The 26646-nt window shown below is 39.8% G+C and overlaps 1 protein-coding gene across 2 annotated transcripts in view; it reads right to left on the bottom strand.

Moving 5' to 3' along the window:
• Window positions 1-26221, bottom strand: part of BTC (betacellulin) — a 46569-nt gene extending 20348 nt beyond the window's left edge. Inside the window, exon 1 of one of the 2 annotated variants that reach the window (XM_066385643.1) lies at window positions 25710-26221. In XM_066385643.1, coding sequence (XP_066241740.1) covers window positions 25710-25767 — 58 coding nt within the window. In that variant the 5' untranslated portion in view covers window positions 25768-26221. The remainder of the gene's footprint in view (window positions 1-25709) is intronic. The other variant, XM_066385642.1, reaches the window with a different exon arrangement.
• Between the last annotated feature and the right edge of the window lie 425 nt (window positions 26222-26646).

Here is a 26646-nt window from a genome sequence, read left to right as displayed (position 1 = left end):
CAACATACTTTCTCCATTCCACACAGACCCAATGTTACTCAGGGATTAACTCTGGAGGGTCCTTTCTCCTGGAAAGATGTAACCTAGATATTCAATTCATGAGAACCATTTTAACACTTCAAGTTTCTCCACTACTTATCTCTGTCTCTGAGAAAGACAGGCCTCTTAGAAAGGAATAGGGGAGAGAGAAACACAGCATGTGGTTGGAACAGTTTAGAAAATAATGTGAAGTTTTTGCCTGGACCTGATTCAAGTGAGCCAGAAGGCTCCTGGAGTCCGAGGCATTCTTTTTAAAGGGCCCACACACAGACTTACTCAGACTCACTTCCTCTGAGCTCCAGTGCTTGAAAGGAACCAAGGACAAACAGGGAGAAACTGAATTGTCTGTTATCAGGGCAGGAGCTGAGGGGTCAGCTTTCTGTTAGAGAAACGTGCTATCAGAAGCCAGTTTTTCTTTTTTGAGCTCTCTACCCACAAAAATCATGAGTGGGCTCCATAACTGGGTCTCCATCAACTTGGCTAACACTGTTTCCCCTGCCATGATGATTCCCAGAGATCCCACCCCACCCAATTTGCAGGCCCACCCAAGGTTTCCAGTGGCTTTTCCCTATGAATGACCCATCTTGGCTCAAGCTTCAGACTTTCCAACAGTCTCTCAAACAAGCAACATCTGGCCTTGGCATGCTCCATACTTCTCACTAAGTGGCTTCAGGCCTGACACTAAGGGAAACTGGCCTTGATTCACAACTTGACCTCTCCTGGACACCTCTAAGCCCAGCACAAGTAGCAGCCACCTGAAGATAACTTTGTAGCTCATGTTGAGTGGCTCCAAGCAGAACACAAGCAGTGGCTGACCTTGGCCTATACCTTCTGGGAGGCCCCAGAGCAAGTGGACAGCTTCAGACCACATTGAACCACCACCTAATGACCTCTACAAGTGACATACTCAAGAGGTGGATTCAATGGCCATTAGAGCTTCACGGAAGTAAGTCTTGTTTTGTAGGGTGGACCCATGCACAGCTGAACCTCCATAGTGATCACAGCCATGTTGATTAGCCTGGGGGTAAATTTCTTCCACTGATGGGCCAACAGCAATCAAGGCTCAACTATAACAGAAAAATGTACATAACCCACACAAAAAAGTCTACCTCGAGTGCCCAGCACAGGTGGATGAGGAGGCTCTACCACTGGATCCTACAGGGCACCTTCTATCTTAGGCCACTCTACCAAGCCAGGGAGACACAACAGCGCTACCTAATACATAGAAAGAAACACAGGGAGGCTGCCAAAATGAGGAGACAGAAGAACTTGTTCCAAATGAAAGAACAGAACAAAACTCCATAAAAAGAACTAAACCCAATGAGAACAAGAAATCTACCAGATGCAGAGTTAAAAACACTGTTACAAGGATGCTTAATGAACTTAGGGGGAAGAGTAGATGAACTCAGAACTTCAACAGCATAAAAAAAAAAATACATGGACACCACAGAAAAAGAACCAGTCATAGATAAAGAACACACTAATTGAAATGAGGAATAATTTACAGGGAATCAACAGTAGAGGAGATGAAGCTGTGAATCAAAGCAGTGATTTGGAACATCAGATAAGCAGATAAGAAACATAAAAACATCCAAACAGAACAACAACAACAACAACAAAAAGAATTTTAAAATATTACATTAGTGTATAGAGCTTCTGGGACAACTTCAAGTGTACCAGCATTTGCATGGCGCGGGGTGCTAGAAGGAGAAAAGAGAGAGCAAGAAATTGAAAACCTGTTTTAAAAAATGACAGAAAACTTTCTCAACTTAGTAAAGGAAATAAACCTACCAGTTCAGAAAGCATAGAGAGTCCCAAACAAGATGAACCCAAAAAGACCCACACCAAGACACATAATAATTAAAATGTCAAATGTTAAAGACAAAGAAAGAATCTCAAAAGCAACAAAGAAAAGCAGTTACCTACAAGGGAGTTCCCATCAGACTATCAGCTGATTTTTCAACAGAAACTTTGCAAGACAGAAGGAATTGGCAAGGATTACTGAAAGTGATGAAAAGCAAGAACCTATAACCAGGACTACTCTGTTCAGCAAAGTTATCATTCCGAAAAAAGGACAGATAAAGAGCTTCCCAGAACTCCTTTTGCTAAAGGAGTTCATCACCACCAAACTAGTACTATATGAAATGTTAAAGGGTCTTCTTTAAAAAGTTAAAAAATATGAACAATAAAGCAGCAAAAATACATATCTATCAACAATTAAATCTAAAAAAACAAAATAAATGAACAAGCAGAACAGAAACAGACTCATAGATACAGGGAACATTTGAATGATTGCCAGATAAGAAGGTGGGTTAAGGGGAGTGGGTGAAAAAAGGGAAAAGATTAAGAAGTACAAATTGGTAGCAACAGAAGAGTCATGGGAATGTAAAATACAGCACAGAGAATATAGTCAATAATACTTTAATAACTATGTGTAGTGTCAGATGATCACTTAGTAAGTTATATAATGTCTAATCACTGGGGTGTACCTGAAACTAATATTGTATGTCAACTATAATTGAAAAACAAAAAAGGATTTTTTTTTAAAAAGAAGTTGGAGAGGAGAGGGGAGGAACGAGAGGAGAGATTAGATGGCTTGGGAGTTATCTGGTCCTGAGTTCCTGACTTGTTTTAGCCACTTTGCAGCCATGTGTATTAGTAAATGTCATAACCTCTTAGTTTGTCTTTGGCAAAGTAAAGCTAATGATTTTTTCTTTTTCAGAATACTGTTGTGAAGATACAGTCAGTAAGCATGCAAAGCACTAATAGTGCTGGCATATAATCAATGCTCATTTAAATGGCTCATTATTATGTATGTAACTGGCAGTAATAGAATAACTTGCTTACTGGTCATGTTGACTTTGATATATCTACCCAATGGTTTAACTATCTACATTCTGTGATTCAGTTCATGAACAAACATCGATGAGAAGACAGATCAATAGGACATGCTCTACCTTCAAATTGCTCCGAAGCTACAAAGGCAAGTATTCAGCCAATCACATAACCTTAATACAAGTGATAGTATTGTACCAGAGACATAGTTTCTAGCAAGTTCAGAGGTCGCTAGAGTTTTTAAGAAGAAGCCTTCGAAAGAGAGATTCTTTTCAGTCTATCAAATTAAAAAAGATGTTTTATTTGTTTTGAAAAGTGGTACAGGAACTGTGAAAAGAAATGGAGACGTAAATCCATTGGGTGGGAGTAAATTCGCACTTCCTTTTAGAGGACAGTTTAGCACTGTATGTGCTAAAAGCAAAAGATGCAGAAATGCACAAATGCTTAAATCCAGTAATTTTTGTCTAGTAGTTTTTCTTAACAAAATAATTCAAGATACATAAAAATACTTAGCTGCAAAAATTCCCTATATTATGTGGGTTATAGAGGAACTTAATTGGTCAAGTTTAAACTTGATAAGTCAAGAAATAGCATCACCAGTGAATTATTTAGCAAGACAGAGTTGAATATAGAAGAAACACCTAAAAGAGTCGAACATGGTTGCATTGAGGGAGGTAGAGGGGGCGGGAAGGCTTGGAGCAGTGATCTGCTATTTGCTGGTATAAAGTTTTTAGTACTATATAATTTTAAAATGTCTATGTGTATTCATTACACTATTAAAAGTAAAGCTAATTTTTTTTCCAAAGTTAGAAGTGGGGAGGCAGTCAGAGACTTCCGCATGTGCCCAACTGGGGTCAATGCTCTGCCTGTCAGGGCCATTACTCCCTTGTGGCCGGAGCCATTCTAGTGCCTGAGGCAGAGGCCACGGAGCCATCCTCAGCACCCGGTCGAACCTTGCTCCAATGGAGCCTTGGCTGCAAGAGCGGTAAAGGGAGATAGAGAGAAAAGAGAGGGGGAGGAGTGGAAAAGCAGATGGGCACTTCTCCTGGTGCCCTGACTGGGAATCAAACCCGGGACTTCCACACACCCGGCTGACGCCCTACCACTGAGCCAAAAATCAAGCTAATTTTTAAGAAATGGATAAACTTGTAATTAACCAGGACATTCTAAACAAAAGGGACAACTAGGAAAAACAAATTGTCTCTTCTGCCATGTGAGCACACAGAGAGAAGGTATCTATGCATCGAGAAGCAGGTCTTCTCCAGGCACAGAATCGGCCAGTGCCTTCCTTCTGAAATTCACAGCCTACAGAACTGTGACAAATAAATGTTTGTGGTTTACCCAGTCTGTGGTATTTTGTTATAGTGGCCAAGAGTGGCTGAGACAGGATTAGAGAGAGAGATTCAGCTTTGGACACTCTGAGACTTGACACGACTGTGGCTTATTGAGGAGGTAGTAAATGGATATTGGACCTGGAATGCTGGAGGGAAGTCAACGCTGCAGGTTTTACATTTGGGAGTGAGTCACAGGAAATAAACTGGTAGCTCATGCCGTGTAAGTGTGTCTCTCAGAAAAAGCCATGTGAAAAGAAAAAGATGATTAGGGACAGAATCCTGAAGAATACCAATGTGCTAGAGAAACAGAAAGAGAAATGTCCTTAAGTGACTGAGAAGGAGCAGCCACAAGGGTGAGAAAAAGTTTTTCTACAAAAATTTAATCAAAATAAGCTGATGAAGAATTCAAGAACTGAATTAAAGAACTGAAATACACTCATTGGATTTGCAGCCAAAAAGCACTAATACGTGTTGCTAGAGAAATATTAGTGGTGTGAGAAGGAAGCAAATGATTGCAGATTACACTTCAAAGATGTTGAACTGAAAAACAGGAGTGAAAACATTAGTCAATATGCACAGAAAAAAAAATATTTTGTTTATGTTTCAAATGTGAGAGAAAATTGACACAAAGAAGCCAAAAGTATAGAATAAAAGCAAAGGATGAATAATCAATAGATGCAGAAAACCTTGGAAAGTTTACCCAAAAGGTAGGGCCTCTTTTCTTAATTACAGCAGTCCCTCCTTCTCCATGGGAAACACTCCAAGACGCTCTGTGAATGCCTGAAAACTTGGATAGTATTAAATCCTACATTTTTTTGTTTATTATCCGTATATAGATAAAGTTTAATTTATAAATTAGACAAAGTAACAGATTAACAACTATAATTAATAATAAAATAGAAGTTACAACAATATACTGTAATAGAAGTTACATAGTATTAGTAAGTAAAATAAGGTTTCCTTGAACACAAGCACTGTGGTATCATGACAGTCAATTTAATAATTGTGAGAGCTAAGTGACTAATGAGTGGGGAGTGTACACAGTGTGGACATGCTGGACAAAGGGATGATCCCTTCTCCAGGCAGGACAAAGCAGGATGACCCGAGATGTCATCATGCTACTCAGAATGGTAAGCAATTTAAAATTTTTAAATTATTTATTTCCAGAATTTTTTTTTAATATTTTTGAGCTATATTTGACTTCAAGGTAACTAAAACTATGGGAAACAAAACCTCAAATAAGGGGGGACCATTATACAATCCTTTTCAGTCAAAGCTAACAATTCTGGCAAATATAACTTTATTTTGAGTGAATGAAAAGTCTTTTAAAGAAGAAAAGCTTAAATATATTTTATATTCTGTATATATCATCTTATTGTTCAAGGAAATCCAAGTTCTGGTGTAAAATGAATGAGAAACATCCAATAGGTTTCTCAGTTTACACATTTTAAATATTCTGAGTTGGCTAATTCTTTGTTGCAGAAGGCTGTGCACAGTAGAATTATTAGTAGTATCCCTGGGTTTTACCCTCTAAACGCTAGTAACATCCCACCACCACCCTTCCCTTTATTCGTAAATTATCACAACCAAAAATGTCTCCAGACATTGCCTAATGTCCCTGGGAGGAAAATTTTTGTGGTTGAGAACAATTGTAATTCTTTCCAAACTGTTTCTGTATATTTTATCCAACATACAGTTTTTTATTTTTATTTTTTATTTTTATTTTTTTTAAAGATTTTATTTATTCATTTTTTTTTTTTTTTTTTTTTTTAGAGAGGAGAGGGAGAGACAGAGAGAGAAAGAGGAGAGACAGAGAGAGAGAGAGAGAGGAGGGGGAGGAGCTGGAAGCATCAACTCCCATATGTGCCTTGACCAGGCAAGCCCAGGGTTTTGAACCGGCGACCTCAGCATTTCCAGGTCGATGCTTTATCCACTGTGCCACCACAGGTCAGGCCCAGTTTTTTATTTTAAATCTGCTTTAAGTCAATTATACATCCTCAAAATCTCAAATTTTGACTTAAAAAACTTCTTAGGGAAAGTACCATTATATTGTGAAAAGATCATCAGACTCATTCTTTAATTCATTATGCAATTTTGAGTTAATTAACAAACTATCCTGACCTTTTCCTCAAGAAAAATTAGAATCATAGGTTCTCTGTTCATCCCATCATTTAGTTAATAAAAATCAAATCAAATATACAATAAAAGAATTTGTAAAGGAACACACATTATATACAATGTATGTAATAAAGGAATATACATTATTATAATATATGCATGTTTATTATTATAGCATAATAACATATAATAACATATAACATATAATAACAACATATAATATATATAATATAATAAAATTCATTATCTTTATCAAAGAAATTATGGGTTGTTTTTTTAGAGAAAATATGGTGCTTAGATGTGAAAAACATTATATTTTTATTCAAGAGAGTCACACTAATTATATAATTCAGAATTAGTAAGAATATTAAAGGCATTAAGATCTTTTACACATCAACTCTAAACTTTTCTAAAATAATCTCTTTAAATTTTCAATACAGATACTTCATGAGCTTCTAAGGCATTCAGTTTCTATGACCATTCATTCATTCATTCTATCAATCACAGTCATTTATTAATTCAAAAATTTATTAAGGCCTTTGGCTGGTTAGCTCAGTCAGTTGAGCATCATCCTGAAACAACAAGGTTGCAGGTTCGATCTCTGGTCAAGGCACACAAGGGAAGCAGTCACTGAGTGCACAACTAAGTGGAACATCAATGAGTGCTTCCCTCTCTCTTGCCTTCTCTTGCCCCCTTTTTTTCTCTCTCTAAAAGCAATAAAAAAATTATTAAGCATCTAATTCTAAAGCTCTACAAATGCATTTTGATGGTGAGCTGGTTTTTGTCTTTCTATAATTGTACTCTGTTCAATAGAATCACTTAGAATAAGTTTAATAGCTCTTTTTGCATGACAGATCTTATACATATATACAAAATTTATATATATCTTATGTGAGGCAGGGAGACAGAGACAGACAACAGATTCCTGCAGATGCTCTCCCCAGGGCAAACCCCATCTGGGACTGATACTCTGTTGCTCAGCAACTGAGCTATTAGCACCTGAAGTGAGGCCATGGAGCCATTGCAGCAGCGCCTGCCTGCCTGGGCCAACTTACTCATTCAGCCACGGCTGCTGGAGGGGACGAGAGAGAGAAGGGGAGGCTGAGAATGAGGGGTAGAGAAGCAGATTGTAGCTTTTCCTGAGTGCCCTGACCAAAAATTGAACGCTGAACTTCCACATGCAGGCCCAACACTCTTACCACTGAGCCAACCAGCCTGGGCCAGATTCTTGTATATGTATTTAAAGCCTGCTATCAAGATTTCCTAAAAGAATTTCTCTTTTTCAGGTTAAACATCCTGGTTTCTTCAACTGTATTTGACCTGACATCTTCAAAACCCTCATAAGCCTTGTCATTATCTCTTAAAGTCAAGGTCAGAATTATGTGCCATTTTACATGGTTTGGCAAGGACAGAATAGAGTGAGGACCTCACATTGTGGGCATCATGTCTCTGATAATGAAGCCACATAAAATTAACTTTTCTCTTTTGGTTGTCCCAATTAAATACTGGGGGTTATTTGACTTACATTAAAATGAAGATACTAATTTTTTATACTGGGAAGCAGTGTATTGATGAGTTTATTAGTTCTGGTATTGTTCTATTTTGTTTCATTTTTATTTTTTACCTAAAAACATTTTTACACTTAATCCTTTTTTAATGTTATTGTAGTAAGCCTTGGCCAGGTAGCTCAGTTAGTTACAGCATTATCTCAATATGCTAAGGTTGTGAGTTCAGTCCCTGGTCAGGACACATGTAAGAGTCAATCAGTGAATGTATAAATAAGTGGAACAACAACTCAATGTCTCTGTCTCTTTCTCAAATCAATAAAAACAAAAATTAAAAAAATGTTACTGTGTTAGATTTTCCTTGTCATTCAAATATTTCACAATCTTTGTTTTCTTTTTTTTATATTTTTCTGAAGTGAGAAGCAGGGAGGCAGACAGGCAGACTCCTGCATGCACCTGACCAGACTCCACTCAGCATGCCCACTAGGGGGCGATGCTCTGCCCATCTGAGGTGTTGCTCTGATGTGACTGGAGCTATTCTAGCATCTGAGCCAGAAGCCATGGAGCGATCCTCAGCACCCAGGCCAACTTTGCTCCAATGGAACCTTGGCTGCAGGAGGGGAAGAGGGAGACATAGAGAAAGGAGAGGGGAAAGGGTGGAGAAGCAGATGTGCACTTTTCTTGTGTGCCCTGGCTGGGAATCAAACCTTGGACTTCTACACATCTGGCTGATGCTCTACCGCTGAGCCAAGAGGCCAGGACCCACAATCTTTGTTTTCTTATTCTTTCATTCAATCATTCCTCTCTGCTTCACATGACTTGAAGAATTTCTCAGCTACATTAAAGCAAAGAAACAAAATAAAACAATATAATGTTATATTAGCTTACTTGCTAAAAGATTGAAAATTGAGTCCTAATTTTCAAGGCTAGTTTCTAAATACCAATTCAGTTCATAAAATTAAAGACAAAAAGGAAAATAAACCCATTTTTCCTTTAATGAGTCAAAGCTCCATTTACTTTTATGCTTTATGAGATTTTCAAATTAAAAATTATGGAATGTATTAAAAGTATTATCCCTGTCAGCCAGAGTGGGGAATGAGTCATTGGGGACAATACAAGCATTGAAAGAGACACAGCATGACAAGGAGCATGACCCACTGTCTCAAAGTTGCTGCTAATGCTGAAGTAAGTCACACACCAGCTGGATCAACTATTTAAAAAGATCAAATGTGAACAACCTAAACAGTCATGTATGTTGTATTTGCCTCATCTCTGAGCTGAATTTTCCATTTTTAGAGCCAAAAGCATTTTATACAGGGTTTGGCAAATGTAGGCTTATAGTTATTTGTATAGAAAATAATACATTAATTAATAAATAATGATACAAAAATAAACTCTGTGCTTCACATACAACTGTAAACCAATTTCCCCCTACCCTATGTTTTAAAAATAAATATAATATTATCACAAAATTTCCATTACACTATATTCTTATGATTTAAGACATCTGTTTAGATATCTTAATGTCTGTTTGTATCTAATAAATCAAGTGATTCTTATGACATCACATCGTTCTTATTTTAAGATTTGAACCTCACTCCATTCCCCATTAGAAAAATCTAACTGTAAATCAAAGGAGAATTTATTAATCTACGAACATAAACAGAAGTTGGGAGAGTATTTCAGAGTCAAATAAATTTTTATTTATTTTAGAAGGAAGCAGTGTAGGTTAATGGTACAAAGATAGGTTTAGAGACAAATGAAGATAAATTTGAATCTTGGATGTACCTTTTAATCACTAGCTTTGTGGTTATGATTAAGTAGTTCAACATAGAACTTTAGAGTTTCTACCTGTAAACTGAGGCTCACAATATATAACTTACATGGTAAAGATTTACCTATGCTTAAAAAAAATTAAAAAAATAAATTATGAATTAGTAACCTTGGTAATGTCTGGCACAAAATAGCAACTATAAGAGACCTGAAGTAAAAAAAAACAAACAAACAAAAAAAAAAAACCACAAAGAATTTGAATTGCTCTGGTAAAACAAGTTCTCATGCTTATAAGTGGCTCTTGACAAATATCTACATAGAGGGCCTGATTTGACTTGTATATAAAATATGTTTTTGGAATAAACTACAAAACTACACATACATTACAGTGCATACTAAGCAGTGTGCTTACATATATGTACTTAGTGAGGCAAAGGTCTTTGTTGGTCTTTCCACATGCTGTTACTTTTCATTGTGTTTTTTTTAAAGAGTTTTGAAGTGAATATTCCTCAACTGATTAACAGAAATATAGTGTGGTTCTTTGTATTCTCAGTACAATTCTGCCAATGACTCAGCCTACTGTTTATGTCAAATGAGATTTCTGATTCAGTCATCACTTAGTTGGCTAGGTGACTCAGTGGTCCAAATACAGCAGATAAAGTCAGACCTTATGATACTATTTAAAGACCAAGTAGATTATAAATCATATTTCTGATTTTGGAAAAATAAAGTTAACAAGGTTCTTAAAAGTTTAAATCAACCTTCAGAATAAAAACCAGGAGCATCTGGGGAATTTTCTCATTGTATCTTCATGGACAAGAATAAAAAAGGAGCCTTGAGTATGTAGACCATACACAGAGCATTTTCCAAGTCCAAAAAGAGATCACCTCTAACATGGAGTTGACAAAATATCAGGGGGTAGAAATGGTGTTTGACACTGGGTTTGTGGTTGGCTGAGACAGAAACTGTGAAATAGATGAAGTTTGACATTGGTCTTTTTTTCCATCTTTTTCTGTTATCTTTTTTGTTGTCATTTTTGCCCTCCTATAAACCAGTATCCTCATATTATTTTAATATTCTCCCAAATAGAAAATGAGTCTTTAATATATTTTATTTTCTAATTGTATTTGATTTCAAAGCAGACCTGCAAAGGAAAGAAATAACTCAAAAGAAATACACTGGAATCAAGTGTCCCAATCTGAGTTTTCTAGAAAGCAGAGTCCAAGGTACAGATTAAAAGAATTATCACTTTATTTGGGAGGTACTAGTTCTGGGCTGTGGGAATGATAAAATAGAAAATGATGTAAAAAGAAAGAGGCAAAGAAATGCAATATGCATACCCAACTTGCTGAGTATAGCTCCAAGGTGAACCATTGAGACAGAAACATGCTCAGACAGCAAGTTCACTCATACAGGGGCTATGTAAAGCATTCAGAAAGGAACTATGTCTTGAATGAGTTCATGGAGAAAGACTGAAAGAAGAATTTGTCCCAATCACTTTCATCATCCATTTCCTACTGGACAAAATGTTCCTCACTAGGTGCTAACTCCTTCAATCTTTGGACCTTCAGTGGGTGAGAAGCCAGAACTCATCCTGGGACATGATGTTGTATCCAAGTCCAAAAAGAGGGGTGATCTGGTGTAAGTGGGGAGCTGAGCAAGAGAAAATGAAGGTAGTTGAAGGGGTCTTAAGTAGTGCACTATGTTCATGTCCCAATACAGTGGGGATTTGGGAAAGCAGGTTATCTCATGGAGAGCTGTTTCAGGACAAAGTAATTTTTCTAAGGTCTCTCAAATCACAGCACCTAGGGAATTGCTTATTTTGTAAAACTGAGAGATAAGCTTCTTAATTTTCAAGGCTGGGAAGGGAAGCATAGACATGGGCAGAGATACAAGAAGAGGGTCTTTATAAATAGTTTATGTCCATTCAACATTAAGAAAGTAAAATACCAACTCATTTCTCCTCCAATGTCAAATGCTATTCCAAATAGCAGATACAGTGTCTTGCTGTTTAAGAATGGCTAAGAATGATGGATAACACTTTTTCGTAACTCATAAAAGTAATCTTAACTCCCGCAATCATATTTTTAAAGCTCAGAGGAGGTAATTTAACAACCTGTCACATTAACTCATATATCTGAAAACTGTCAACACCACAATAATGCCTTTGCCAGTAAATCAACTTCTTTATTTTTTTCACCATGATTGTTATTAAATCTGTGACAACAATGACTAAATTAAATGGGACCCTATAATAACCTAGAGCTAGTTTCTTAGAAATCATCAGTCGTCAAAATGACGTTTCGATTCCTATTCCATTATTAGACCAGATTAACCGGACATTGTAATACTTTAAATGAAAAGCTTGAGGGCTCACTGAATTTCCATCATAGTTACAAGAGAGAAGGCAAAAAGAACGAAGGGAAAAAAGAACAATTTCTTCTCAGGGAGGATTATCCAAGTGCAAAGTGAAGAGGAATAGTGGTGTTGGCCTTTGGATTTAGAGATAACACAGCCTTTGATCCATGAGGAAACGGTTATCAGCTTTAATAATGGTAAAGAAAAGATCGTAAGTTTGGAGTAGTTGCATAACCAACCTGAAAAAAAAACCCTGCAGAATTTAGGTCCCTAAACTGAGTTAAGGGAAGTCAACCCAACTTAACATTAATACATTATTATCTATGTTGATAAAATCATTTTTCAGGGAGCAGATAAAAATAAATATATAATAAATAAATAAAGAATTACCAGGTAGTATATTTTAAGCGATAGGTATACAAAAATAAACTCTATTGGAATTCCAAAAAGAAGCAATGTATTAAGTGTAGAGATCATAAAGAAAAGTTTCATGGAAGTTGAGAACTAAACAGAACGGAAGGCAATGACATAGACATGAGCTTGGTATGTTCTGGAAACAGTGAGTAAAGCTATCCAGCTGAAATGAAAAATTATGCAAAGTAAAATTCAGAAACAAGGGCCTTCTTGATGTGTATGGTAAGGATGTAAAATAATTCAATTGGTTTCCTTGTATGGCCTATGAAAGTAAGACTCATTATGAAATGGTCACACCATTTTTTTCAGTTGAAGTTTTGCAATGTCTATTTACCATATCCTGAAAGATAGATTACCAATTGAGGGTATGACTAAACTAGAAAATCATGCAAAAATATATTTTTTTTCCACAGAGACAGAGAGAGAGAGTCAGAGAGAGGGATACAATAGGGACAGACAGACAGGAACAGAGAGAAATGAGAAGCATCAATCATTAGTTTTTCGTTGTGACATCTTAGTTGTTCATTGATTACTTTCTCACGGGCCTTCAGCAGACTGAGGAACCCCTTGCTCGAACCAGCGACCTTGGGTCCAAGCTGGTGAGCTTTGCTCACACCAAATGAGCCTGCGCTCTAGCTGGCGACCTCGGGGTCTGAACCTGTGTCCTTTGCAACCCAGTCCAGTACTCTATCCACTGTGCCACCACCTGGTCAGGTGCAAAAATATTTAATAGTGGTGAGTGCTTTTGAATAAAAATTAGTAAGAAAAAATGGGATATGTTTCCTTTTTATGCTTTTGCAAAAGCAAATGAGAAGTACAGATTACACTGGGGAACAATTTATTTTCATTTTCTGTTGCATGAGGTTTCAGAACTGTTTCTATATATTTATGCATTGCTGATTCCAAATCTGAAATCCATTTTTTAGTGCATGCTCGAATTTTTATGCAATCTTAATTTCTTTTTGTTACAGTTAATGGCATGCATTGGCTTTTAAATTGGAGTTAAAGGGCAACGACTTTTGGATTGGACATAACCACAAGGCAATTAATGTTTTACAAACATCACTTTTACATAATTGTAGTTGTTTTTAAATATAAAAAATTATTATCTGATAAAAACACCCTTTTATTTTGTTTTAAGATCAAATTATGGCTTCTTTGAGTAGGTGTAAATGTAAGAATAGTCCTAACACCTTCTGTTATATATGTGGCTGTTACACACTTCAACGTTAAAGGTACAATATCTCATCATTTGTGACACGTGCAAATATTGCCTATTTTCAAGTTCCCCTTGGCAATCAAGACAAGAACTGTGCTCCTCGTATTGTGTGTCATAATTGTGAGGAAATGCTTCGTGACTGGACAAAAGGAAAACGCAAAGGAATGCCATTTGGTATTTCCATGGTTTGGCGTGAACCTAAGGACCACAGCAGTGACTGTTATTTCTGTCTGATCCATACAAAGGGCATCGGCAAGAAAAAATGACATATGATTGCATATTCTAATATTCCTTCAGCAATATGACCTATCCCACACTCTGAGACACTCCCGGTTCCAGTTTTCAATGGTTTTATTTCTTCTAAGGATGAAGAAAGTGAACATGGTGATCAAGTGTATTTTGCTAAGATGCATGAGGAAATGGTTGTAGAATCTGAAGGGTCTTCTTCTGATGCCAAGCAGTCATTAACCCCTCAGCAGTTTAGCCAACCCGAATTGAATGACTTAGTAAGAGATTTGGGCCTATCAAAGAAAGCAGCTGAGTTATTAGGCTCCAGGTTTCAAGAAAAGAATGTACTTCACCGGTCAGCTAAAGTATCTCATTTCAGGAAGCATGAACAAATTTTTGTGGGCTATTTTTCCGAAGACAAACACTTTGTTTACTGTCATGATATCAGTAGTCTTCTCAGTCAGCTAGGTGTTACCACTTATAGTCCAACAGAATGGTGGCTATTTCTTGACAGCTCTAAATGGAGCCTGAAATGTGTTCTCCTACACAACGGTAGGAGGTACCATTTATCTTAAAATGGTAAATTTCCTGTTAGGACAACAGAGAGGTTTCACAAAGTATCCTTGCTTTCTGTGTTTGTGGGACAGCCGAGCTTGAAAGAAACACTAGACACAGGAGTGACCAAAACGTGGAGCTTTGGTAGTAAGGACGCAAAATATTGTGAATGAACCTGTAGTTAATCGAGACAGGATCATTTTCCCCCACTTCACATCAAACCTGGCTTAATGAAGCAGTTTGTTCAGGCTTTGAATAGAGAAAGTGAATGCTTTCAATATATTATTTCTGCTTTTCCTGCCTTGTCTTTCAAGAAGATAAAAGCAGATGTGTTTGCTGGACCTCAAATTTGAACCCTCATACATGACAAAGAATTTGCCAGGAAGATGAATAAGGAGGAGAAAGCAGCATGGCAGTCTTTAGTTGCAGTTACAAAGAGCTTCCTTGGCAACAAAAAAGCAGAAAATTATGAACTTCTGGCTCAAAGGATGCTGTTGGCTTTCTGCAACATTGGATGTAACATGAGCATTAAGATTCACTTCCTGAAGAGTCACCTTGATAAGTTTCCCAAAAATCTTGGAGCTGTTAGTGATGAGCAGACTACTGCTGGAGCATCAAACGAGATTGTCCTCAACAAGTACACAAACGCAAGAGCTAAAAGCGCAAATTTTTGCCTGAATAGAATTTAAATAAGTTTTGCACAAATTTTATGATTAAAATAAATGTTTTAATATGTTCTATTTTGAAATTGTAGACAAATTCTGATGCAATCATATCTTTAGTGTATTAATGTATTTATTGCATTATATAAATTATTATATTTTCACAAAGATGATGCCCAAGAAGACATTCTACTTCATTATGTTAAACTAAATGTTGCAAATTTTACAATAAGATGAAAACCTAAAATCTTGAATTTCAAAAAAACTGTAGCTTACAGAGAAAAAACTAATGTCAGATTTGAGATCAGCACACTCGAATTAGGTAAGAACAAGTGTTTTTGTGGATGCAACAAAAATTTTGTTCCTCAGTGTTATTATTCTTGTGTGTAGTTTTATCTCAAATCTAAATCATACTTCCAGTCACTCTTTTTACCTTCCATTACAAGATAACTGTCATTTATCTAAAAATAATTAAAGAATTTTCTCATAGTTCTTTTATTATGTGATGGCAATCTTAGAAATATGTCTTCTGAGATATTTGAAATTTTGTCAATATAATTTATCAGTTATAGTTATGCTGGGTTTTTTTTTCCTTCACAATTGGATCTCAGTGGATAATTATTATCCTAGTAAGGAGTAAAATATGTGTAAAGAACACAGCATTTTTAAGGGAGAACCTCAGCCTGGGGAATAGAATTTTCTTTACCCCAAGATGAGGCTTATGAGAAGGCACGGATACACTGCTTGTCCGGTCAGTGGCATAGTGGATAGAGCATCAGACTGGGGTGCAGAGGACCCAGGTTTGAAACTACAAGGCTGCTGGTTTGAGCATGGGCTCACTGGCTTGAGCTGTGGGGTTCTCCATGGTCGCTGGCTTGAGCAAGGGGTCACTTGCTCTGCTATAGCCCCCCCCCTCCATCAAGGCACATAATGAGAAAGCAATCAATGAACAACTAAGGAGCCGCAACAAAGAATTGATGCTTTTTCATCTGTCTCCTCTTCCTGTCTGTCTGTCCCTCTGTGTCACACCACACATACACACACACACACACACACACACACACGCAAACACACACGCATGCACAGTCACTGAATCAAGTTTTGATGGGAAAATCTCAAGTAATTTTCTTTTTATTTTTAAAAAATTCATCACTATTGGTTTCCCAAGTCCCTACGTGCCCTGTTTTTTTTTTTAAATTTCTCTTCCCAAAGACAATTTCTTAGTTTGAAATTCTACTTACCAACCTCCAAAACATTCCCAAAGTTCAGTAACATCACCCTGAGTTCCTGGGAAATAAAAACCCTTGGTAGTCATTTGATCCACCTCCTACTTCACCTAGGAATCACCTGTGCACAACTTCCTGTAAGTGCCATCCAGACCTCAAACACGTCCAGGCATGGGAGGCTCACCACATCCCATGTCAGTGGACTCCATTTTTTCAAAGCTCTACTTGGAAGATAATTCCTTCTAAATTAAGGTGAGAGTTGTCTTCCTGTAATTAACACAAGTTGTGCCCTCTGAATTAAACAGAGAAAACCTTTATTGAGACAACTTTTCAACTATTTGATGTTGGCTCTCATAAATAAAAACTTTCCTGTTTCTACCCACCACTCCAACTTCTATCCTCTTGAGTCATGTGTGTGTATGTGTGTGTGTGTGTGTGTGTGTGTGTGTGTGTGTGTGTTCTCCAGTTACCACCAATCTCTTGTCTTTTAAGAACACCGATGATTTCCTCATAGCCCACGTAGCAGTGGCTTCTTCTTGAGCCTCAGCTGCCTCCATTTCCACAGTATTTGATATGGTTGACCTTCCCAAATCTCCCACCTACAAACTACCTTCACTCTTGGCTTCCTGAATTGTGTTTCCCTTTTCACTCAACTGTGCCAGCTTTTTTTTCTGACTCCCCACACGGTAAATATGGGTGCCATCAACACGAGGCTCTGTCCTTTCTTTTCCATTCTTTTTTTTTACTGTGGTAAAATACATATAGCATACAATCTGGCTATCTTAACCATTTTTTAAATGCACAGTTCAGTAATATCATTCATACTGTTGTACAACGATCACCATTATCCATCTCCAGGACTCTTTTCATCTTGCAACACTGAATCTCTAGACCCACTCAACAATTACTCCTCAATTCTTCCTCTCCCAGACTCTGGTAACCACCCTTCTACTTTCTGTCTCTATGATTTTGCTTATGCTATTCAATCTCACAAAAATACTCATGGACTCAGTATTTGAACAAATATTTCTTGAAGATGTATTGTGTGCTAGGCAAGCTGTTAGATCCTGAAATTATAATCAGAATAAATTATTTATTTAAATTTTCAATCCTATTTTCTAACTAGGTGGTTGTCCAAACTGGCTAGTCATTAGAATCTCCTGTAGAACATTTTTTTGGTTTTTAAATAATAAACTTTATTTTAAAATACAGGTTTTCCCCACTATCTAAAAGTAGAATATTCTTATAAAACCTTTTTTAATCTCAAATGGCATCAGGTAAAGAAGCAATTACCTTAGAACAAACACAACTTGCTAATGGATACACAGAATAAATTGAGATAAAGCACAGATGCTCACAGAACCAGTCAAAAGCTATAGGGCTTGATGCTGAGATGCTGAGTGTGGCTCCTGGGGACGGAGCTTGGTGGCACTCCCACCGCTCAGGGTGCTCACTGTCTCTACAATGGCTGGCTGCAAAACAGACACTGAATGCAATTTTCGCTTTTCACCTTTTATCACAAAAGCGAAGATCTTCTGATTTCTTTTACTTAACAAGAACAGGTACTAATTGTAAAGTGGAGTAGTGTGAAGTGAACTTTTGAAAAATGAGGGATACCTGTAATTTTAGATTTACAGAAAATTGCTAAGTACAGAGTATTCCCATACATCCTCACTCAATTCTGCGTCCTCTGATGTTATCACCTTGCATTATGGTACATTTATCAAAACTAGGAATTAACATTGATGCATTATTATTGACTAAAATCAAGGCTTTATTCTGATTTAACCAACTTTCTATTAATATCCTTTTTCTGTGTTAAGATTCTTAGTGTCTTCTGGTCTGTGATGGGTTCTTAGTCTTTTCTTGTTTTTTTATGACTTCATTGACAATTTTTTTTTTTTATTCACTGAGAGACAGGGAGGCAGACAGATTCTCACATGCACCCTGACCAAGATCCACCCAACAACCCCCCCCCAAAGGGTGATGCCCATCTGGGGTGTTGCTCCATTGTTTGGTGATCAAGCTCTTTTTAGCACCTGAGGTGGAGGCCGTGTCACCATCCTCCATGCCCAGGGCCAATTCGCTTCAATTGAGTCATGGCTGCAAGAGGGGAAGAGAAAAGATGGGGGGAGAGAGAGAGAGAGAGAGAGAGAGAAGCAAGAGGGGGAGGGGTGGAGAAGTGGATGGGTGCTTCTCCTGTGTGCCCTGACAGAGAATTGAACCTGGAACATCCACACACCAGTCCAAAAACTCTACCACTGAGTCAACTGGCCAGGGCTTCATTGACAAATTTTATGAGTATTGGTCAGATGTTTTGTAGAATAGTCTTCAATTTTAGGTTTGTCTGATGTTTTTATAATAATTGGACCAATATTTTGGGTTTTAGAGTGAATGCTACAGAGAATGTTCCTCTCATCACATTGTATGAGGATATGTGATACCTACATGGTATTGCTGGTGATGTTAACCCTGGCCACTTGGTAAGGTAGTGTTTGCCAGGTTTTCGTACTTTAAAGTTACCATTTTACTTCTTTTTATACTTTCTTCTTTGGAAGCAAGTAACTAGGTCCAATCTACACTTAAAAGGCTCAAGAAACTAAGTTCTACCTCCTAGAGGGGCAGTATCTACATATATTATTTGCAGTTACTCTATAAGGAAAATTTTTTCATCTCCTGGAAAGTCTTTAAACTGTTACCTTCATTGGAACATGTTAATCAGATTTTAGGAGGTCTGGGGAGAGGCCTGATAACCTGTACTTTTTATATTTCTTAGAACAATCCGATTTGGGTTCCACTGCTCTAATTTGAAGCCAACTTCTATATTTCCAAATGTTCACAGGACATTTGAATATCTCCAAAACAGTTCACATCCCCACAGAAAGGAAGTTCTCATTTACATATGGTACCCTAAACTCCTTGTCTCTCTCGGGTTAGTGGTCTCAGTGATAGTTTTATTCCTTCTTTCCTTTTCCTTACCTACCTACATGTGACTTGTCATTATATTCTATAAAGTCATGTTTAGAAATAGTTATTGAGTCTATTTCTTCTCTTCATTGCCTAGTCCAGACTTTCCAGGCTAGTTAATAGCAGCTGTCTCTTTACTTGCCTCTTATTATATTAGTCTCTCTTTTTCTGATCTACTGTGCACACTAAAACCAATATTTAAAGGACTGCATGCTCTATATTAATCATTTCCCTATCAAAAAATACCACAATAGCTACCTATTATCCATTAGTGTTGTACTTCCAGGAAAGCGGCCCTCTGACATGGCATATTAAGTTAAGTAAAGCTAAATGAATTAATAAACACATGATTTTCCAAAGAAAGAAATGTTATGTTGGTAACTGAGCCTGTTATCTAACCAACTCAGGCATGTTGAAATAAGACTTAATGCAAACATTATTAAACTTTTTGTCACTGTTTCAGAATCAATGCTTCTAGTCCATAGGCCAGGTAAAAAATATACTACATATCCTCAAAAAAATGTAAAGAATGAATACAAGTATTTCCTGGCTATTTGACTTAGCCTTGTTTATAATCAAAGTAGGTTATTACCTAATTGATGTGAATTGATTAAATACCTCATCTCTCTTCAACCATCTAAAAGAATTCTCTCCTTATTTCTTTAAATCTAGCAATTAGAAATTTATTTGAACTACCAAGATTTCTTTTTCAAGATACAGACATGCCCGGGAAAGCTAGCAATCATTAGCAGTACAAAGCATACCCATTTTGGTCACATTGCTTTCCTCTCAAATTATTATTATGGAGCACTCTTTTTTTTTTTTTTTTTGTATTTTTCTGAAGTTGGAAATGGGGAGAGACAGTCAGACAGACTCCTGCATGCGCCCAACCGGGATCCACCGGCATGCCCATCTGGGGCGTGGATCTGTTGCAACCAGAGCCATTCTAGTGCTTGAGGCAGAGGCCACAGAGCCATCCTCAGTGCCCGGGCCATCTTTGCTCCAATGGAGCCTTGGCTGCGGGAGGGGAAGAGAGATACAGAGAGGAAGGAGAGGGGGAGGGGTGGAGAAGCAGATGGGCGCTTCTCCTGTGTGCCCTTGCCAGGAATCGAACCCGGGACTTCTGCACGCCAGGCTGACGCTCTACCACTGAGCCAACCGGCCAGGGAGTTTGAAGCACTCTTGACCAACTGGACTACGGGTTCTTTATGGATCCAGGGGCCTGTCAGAGCAGTTTTGGAAGTGTATCGTGATCATGGCTTAAGGCTAAACTGCGTGCAGCCTGGATTCCTGCTTGTCGGGATCCTCCTGGGAAGACATTGATCCTAATGAAGATGCATGGATCAGCGAGGTGACACTGGGTACAGCTTGGTTCCTGTCCCTCTGACTGTCCCCTGGCCCAGCCTCTTAGTGACATTCATGTCTATGTCCTGGCATGACCTGACTACAAAAAAAGGGTGAGAACAAAACAAGATGAGTTTCCACTAGGCTGCCTGTGGACTTAAGGAGCCCAGGAGTGCCGGGGTGAGCAGTCTCCCCAGAGACGAGGCTTGGGTCACTGGGATAGACGTTGTGCTCTCTTTTCTCTGCACCTTCAATTCTGGCAGACATTGGCAGGCCAAGCATCAGCAGGGGTACCACAAAGTATACCTGCAGTACTGGGGTCTTCTAGAATTATTTGGGAATTCCACACAACAAGGGGGAACAGAACAATGGCAAAACTGATTTGTAACAGTTGATAACATGCAAGTATAGCCTGTGAAACCTGAGGTTTTTAAAAAGAAAGAAAAACAGAGAACAAAAAACAAAAAACTTCCAATGTTCTTTTAAGCCAAAGCAGGACTAAAGAGGCAAATCCTCAAATCTCTCAGTGTTTGGGGCTTCAGTTACTTCAAATTTATCATGGGAATTTTACCTGCTGCAACCACCTGCTTTTCACTTGAAAGCTAGATATTACTCCACGAATACAGTCATGTTTCAAGTAAAACTTAAAACCAACTTACAAATATTAATGTTTTGTATTTTAATAAGGAGAACATATTTTTTTTACCTTAAAGCTCACTCATGTTTTGAAAAGAAACATTTTTTCCCCTTTTTCACTGGTGTAGAGTTTGTGTTATATAGCAAGTAGATGAGAGGGAGAAACTAAAAAACAGAATTACAGAGAATGATACCATTTCTTTAAGATAAAAAACTCACTTTAAAGAAAGCGACTCCCCTTTCATTCACCACATTTCTTAAAGAGTCAAGCATCCGTGCTTCTCTCTGTGATGATAATGTTTGCATGAAACAATGATCCCATCACAAAGTAAATGGTAGTTAAATACTGCTGTAAAAAGATTTCCTCTTAAATTTCCCAATGGAAATGTTGGTTAAAGATCAGTACAGGCCCAGGCCGGTTGGCTCAGTGGTAGAGCGTCGGCCTGGTGTGCAGGAGTCCCGGGTTCGATTCCCGGCCAGGGCACACAGGAGAAGCGCCCATCTGCTTCTCCACCCCTCCCCCTCTCCTTCCCCTCTGTCTCTCTCTTCCCCTCCCGCAGCCAAGGCTCCACTGGAGCAAAGTTGGCCCAGGCACTGAAGATGGCTCTATGGCCTCTGCCTCAGGCGCTAGAATGGCTCTGGTTGCAACAGAGCAACGCCCCAGATGGGCAGAGCATCGCCCCCTGGTGGGCATGCCGGCTGGATCCTGGTCGGGAGCATGCGGGAGTCTGTCTGACTGCCTCCCCATTTCCAACTTCAGAAAAAAAAAAAAAAAAGATCAGTACAATGTCCAGGTGGTAAGAGCCCTGGTCTCATCTAAAGCAATCCCTTTATTTTACAAGTGAGAAAAACGAGGCCCAGAAATTTAAAACTCACAGGCATCTCAGTCACAGATCAACAGAGTTGGAACCAGGTCTCATGTCTGCTCAGTGCCAGTTCTCAAGGCACTTGTCACTGTCACACACACACATGCATGCACACAAACATGCCTGTGTACTAGTGAGTCACACAGCAATTACATTGCTTTTGGAAAGTAAGTAAAATAACATGTGACTTAAACTAGGAATGGGACCTACATGTAAAGTGTGCATGAGAGAAGGGGACCACTTTAGGGAAACACTGATGCCAACAAATCACACCCTTTGGCATTTTGCAAGGACTGGATCTTTAGGAGATCTAAAGACTGAATTCAATTCCTTAAGCCAAACATTCAACAGGGAAGTTGTACATTAGGTTACCCTGGGTATCCTGGGGCACTAGATTAGAGGTTGTTTTTTCATTTCTGCTCTTTGACAAGTTTTGAGAAAAAAATAAAGCACTGACTGAAAGTAAAGGCGGAAGAGTGTCCATTAAACTGGAATAATTATTTCTATCATAACATTTCTGCTGATATGTCACCCTAATTTTGGTCTGAATTAGCTCATACCTGGATCATAGCTCCTGTCTCCTCACTACCACACTGAACTCCTCTGACAAATTTACCCTCTTAAATCTTTGTTTGCTTTATATCACTCCTGTAGTCAAGACCTGTGATGGTGTGTGTTTAACTGTCTATTGATTCATATCCAAATATTTATTTTAATGTGGCTTTTTTCTTTTTTTGCTCTTCATAATCTGTCTGCCTCTCACAAATTCTACTTTCTAGTTGGCTAGCTGGCTGTCTCTCCAGGAAAGCCATCTTATTTTTTATCACTGACCCTTCACTAAAAGCCATTTCTCTTGTCTATTGTTGGACTCTCTTCCCTATTGTTTCAAATCCTGCCCACTCTTCAAGGCACCCACTCGTGTCTTCCATGCAGCTGTTCCCCACTGCCCCATGCCACACTGGTGGAGCTTTGGTAGGAAGTAGGTTTCTCTTTCCTGGGTTCATGAATTTTTCTCTTTTGGTGTTTTATCTGTTAGTCTTGTATTTCCAATTTCAACATAATATCTTTTAGGGAAAAAATCACATCTTAGAAATTATGTCTTAGGAATTTCTTGAGCCCTTATCCAACCGCCATTCCCCTATACTCTAGCATCTTGCTGACGGTGGCGTACTTTCAGTAAATACTTTGAGCATTAGGCAGTCCAGATGAGGTAAGGAGAAAATGACTCCTTCACCCAGTACGGGTGAAGCATCAGAACTAGTTCTGGGCTGAACTCTCAGACCCATTGCTCTTCTTGAGTTGCCACATCACTCCACCATCAATTGTTCCTGACTTCTTCCTCCTCTGCAGGGTTTGTTATATCAGTCTCTTCTCTCTAGCCATGGTCCTAAGTCTGTTCCACTTTCAACCAATGTCATACTTTTTTTTTTTTTTTTTTTTTACAGAGACAGAGACAGAGTCAGAGAGAGGGATAGACAGACAGGAACAGAAAGAGAGATGAGAAGCATCAATCATCAGTTTTTCATTGCAACACCTTAGTTGTTCACTAATTGCTTTCTCATATGTGCCTTGACCGCGGGCCTTCAGCACACCGAGTAACCCCTTGCTGGAGCCAGGGGCCTTGGGTTCAAGCTGATGAGCTTTGCTCAAACCAGATGAGCCCGCACTCAAGCTGGCGACCTCGGGGTCTCGAACCTGGGTCTTCCGCATCCCAGTCCGACGCTCTATCCACTGTGCCACTGCCTGGTCAGGCCAATGCCGTACCTTTGAAGCCATCTCTCTAACTTAAAGAACACAGCCATATGAAAGTTTCCATTTAGATTCTATTCTTTTCCCTCCATTAAAGAAATCCCAGCCCTTCTTAAGCTTGAAGCTGTAGACACTTCAGCAATGAAGACTCTCCTCCTCTTACATTAATGTCCCAAGCTCAGATGTCCCTGCCCCTAATCCCATCTAAGCCAACAAAACATTGCTAGTTTGACCTCTCTTCACTCCCCTCAAAATGACCATGGTGTAGACGGGATACTTTGAAGTGATAGCATTTTCCTGCTACCTTACCACATGGGAAGGGAAAGGGAACATGGCTTCCAGCTGCATAAGCCTCCCCCAGCACCTGCAGTTTCAGGTCTCTCTCTGCCATCACTGACTCCCAAGGAGGGGAGGAGAGCCTCTAGCAGGTTCCAGGATCCTGCTACTCCTTCCACTCGCCACTCTTCCGTCATCCCAGGTGACCACACCCAGTGGTCTTTAATTTAACAACCCAGATTGAAACTTTGAAGTGAACTAAAGTTTTCCCTCCTGCAATTTCTCCTTGAAATACTAAAAGATATACAGTCACATGCCACCTAAGGAGGTTCGATCAATGGTGGCCCATATGACTGTAATGAAGCTGAAGAATTCCTATCACCCAGTGACTTCATAGTTAGCATAATGTTGCAGAGCCACACATTACTCATGTGTTTGTGATGATGTTGGTGGAGACGAACCTGTTGTGTTGCCGGTCTTATAAAAGCATAGCACATATAATTTTGTACAGTACAGAAAGCTTGAAAAGAAGTGACTGTTACTAGTTTATGGTATTACCTATATTATATTACATATTACTTATATTACTTCAGAGTGTAGTCTTTCTAGTTATTAAAAAAGTTTGCTGTAAAACAGTATGATCTCTTACGCTGGCAGCAGACTCACACAGGTGTTCACCAAGTGTCTTGATTGCATGATTTTCACTTGCACTTGATTTAACCTCCTGATGTTTTGAACAATAACATGTTGTATATAGGCTTGGAGCCTAGGAGCAGTAGGCTATACCGTACAACCAAGGTGTTCAGTAGGCTACACCATCTAGGTTTGTTAAGTGTGTTCTGTGATGTTTGTACAATGACCAAATCCCCTAATAACTCTTTCTCAGAATGCACACCCTGGTCTAAGCAGCACATGCCTATACTCCGAGTGAAACATCTATATTTCATGGATCGCGCCATGGAAACATTGTCATTTCCTTTTCCTTTGCTTTCCTATGAGCAACAGGAGATTCAGGTTTCACAAGTTGTCTTTTTTCCTGCAACACCTCCCAACTGCCTGCAAGAAAAGGTGTGATACTTTGTCCCGGCCATGGCCAGCCTGACTCTCTCCAGCGGGCGTCCCTCTCTTACCTCTGGCATACGCTCTAGGCGAAGAACCCTCTTCACCTTGCCCGCACTCGTAAACCAAGAAATTCCTTTTCCAATTACTTCCCGTCTCGCTGGCCCAGTCCCCCAAGCCTTTGCTTTTCATCCCACCAGTTCCCAGTCGCCTGCTCAGCGCCCCCATGGCGCCCCCAAAGCCTTACGGACACCGGTCCGGCGACCTGGGTCCTCCGCTCTGCGTCCACATCTGCAGCACCAGCCGCAGGGCCCCAGGGTCCCTTCCGCCGTCGGGCCACCCCGCGCGCCTGGGGACAGCCGCAACAGGTGCCAGCTGCCAGACCCTGGACACCGCCCTCTCCCAGGGGTCCAGGCTCTCTGACCCGCCCCTGTCCCCCCTGCGCGCCCTCGGGTCCAGATGCCAGCGTGGATCAGAGTTCGCCCGTCCTGCGCCTCCAGCCCAGCCTTTCTTCCTGGGTTTCCAGTGCCCAGCGCGGCCACTTACCCAGGGCCAGGAGCAGTGGCAAGGAGCTGGTGCCGCTGCCCGGGGCGGTCCGGTCCATCCAACCCGCGCTGCGGGGCAGGGCAGCCCCTAGACGAGCCTCCGGCCCCCGCTGCGCCCCTTTCCCAGGCCGCGGCGTCCTAGGGGTGTCTGGAAACTAGTCCCGGAGCCAGGAGGAAACGAAACTACACTTCAGGCTGGAACCCTGGCTACAGGGCAGGCAAACACCCAGGGCGGTGGCAGCCGGCTCCCTGAGTGTCGCTGGGAGGAGGGAGCCTCCTATTTATTCTGCTCTTTAGGCACACACCCCGCCGGCGAGGCGCGGGATGTCGCAGTGGTCGTCTCCAGGTTGTTCCCATCCAAATTACCCCACACCCACACTCAAGTTCATGTCGGGGCTGCCTCGGGCCGGCTCAGCCACTCCACCTGCTGGGTCGCACCTGACGGTTCACGTCCCTCCGCCTTGGGGAGTAAACAGGTCGGGAGGGAGCGGGGGAGAATGCACCCGAGAGGTGTCAGGATGTGCCCGGCTGCACCCGCGGGCAACCCGGTGAGAAGTCCTTGCTAAAGGCCAAGAGCAAGCTGAGGGAGAACCCGCTGCAGGAGAAACGTGCTCTGGAATTCTAACTTCCCCTGTTTCAGCCAATTGCTGGTCTCTTGGCGGGACCAGAGCCAAGAAGCACTGTGGTTAACCTCAGGCATTTGACAATTCACAAGCCTCCCATTTACACGTATCATTTGTTGGATATATGGGAGTTTGGACTCAACAAGAGCTACGTTAGAAGTTTTATTTATATGTTTATTTATCCATTTACTCGTTTGTTCGTTGTATTTTCATTTATTTATTTAATTCACTGACCCTATTGTCTCTGTAGAAATAAGGAGAACGCTTTTTGCCTCTTTATTTCAGCACACCTCCTCTTTTATGGAGAAGTGGAAT

The sequence above is a fragment of the Saccopteryx leptura genome, chromosome 5, assembly GCF_036850995.1.
Source record: "Saccopteryx leptura isolate mSacLep1 chromosome 5, mSacLep1_pri_phased_curated, whole genome shotgun sequence".
NCBI lineage: Eukaryota > Metazoa > Chordata > Mammalia > Chiroptera > Emballonuridae > Saccopteryx > Saccopteryx leptura.
The sequence above is the reverse complement of the archived record's forward strand: the minus strand, read 5'-3'. Positions and strand labels throughout refer to the sequence as shown.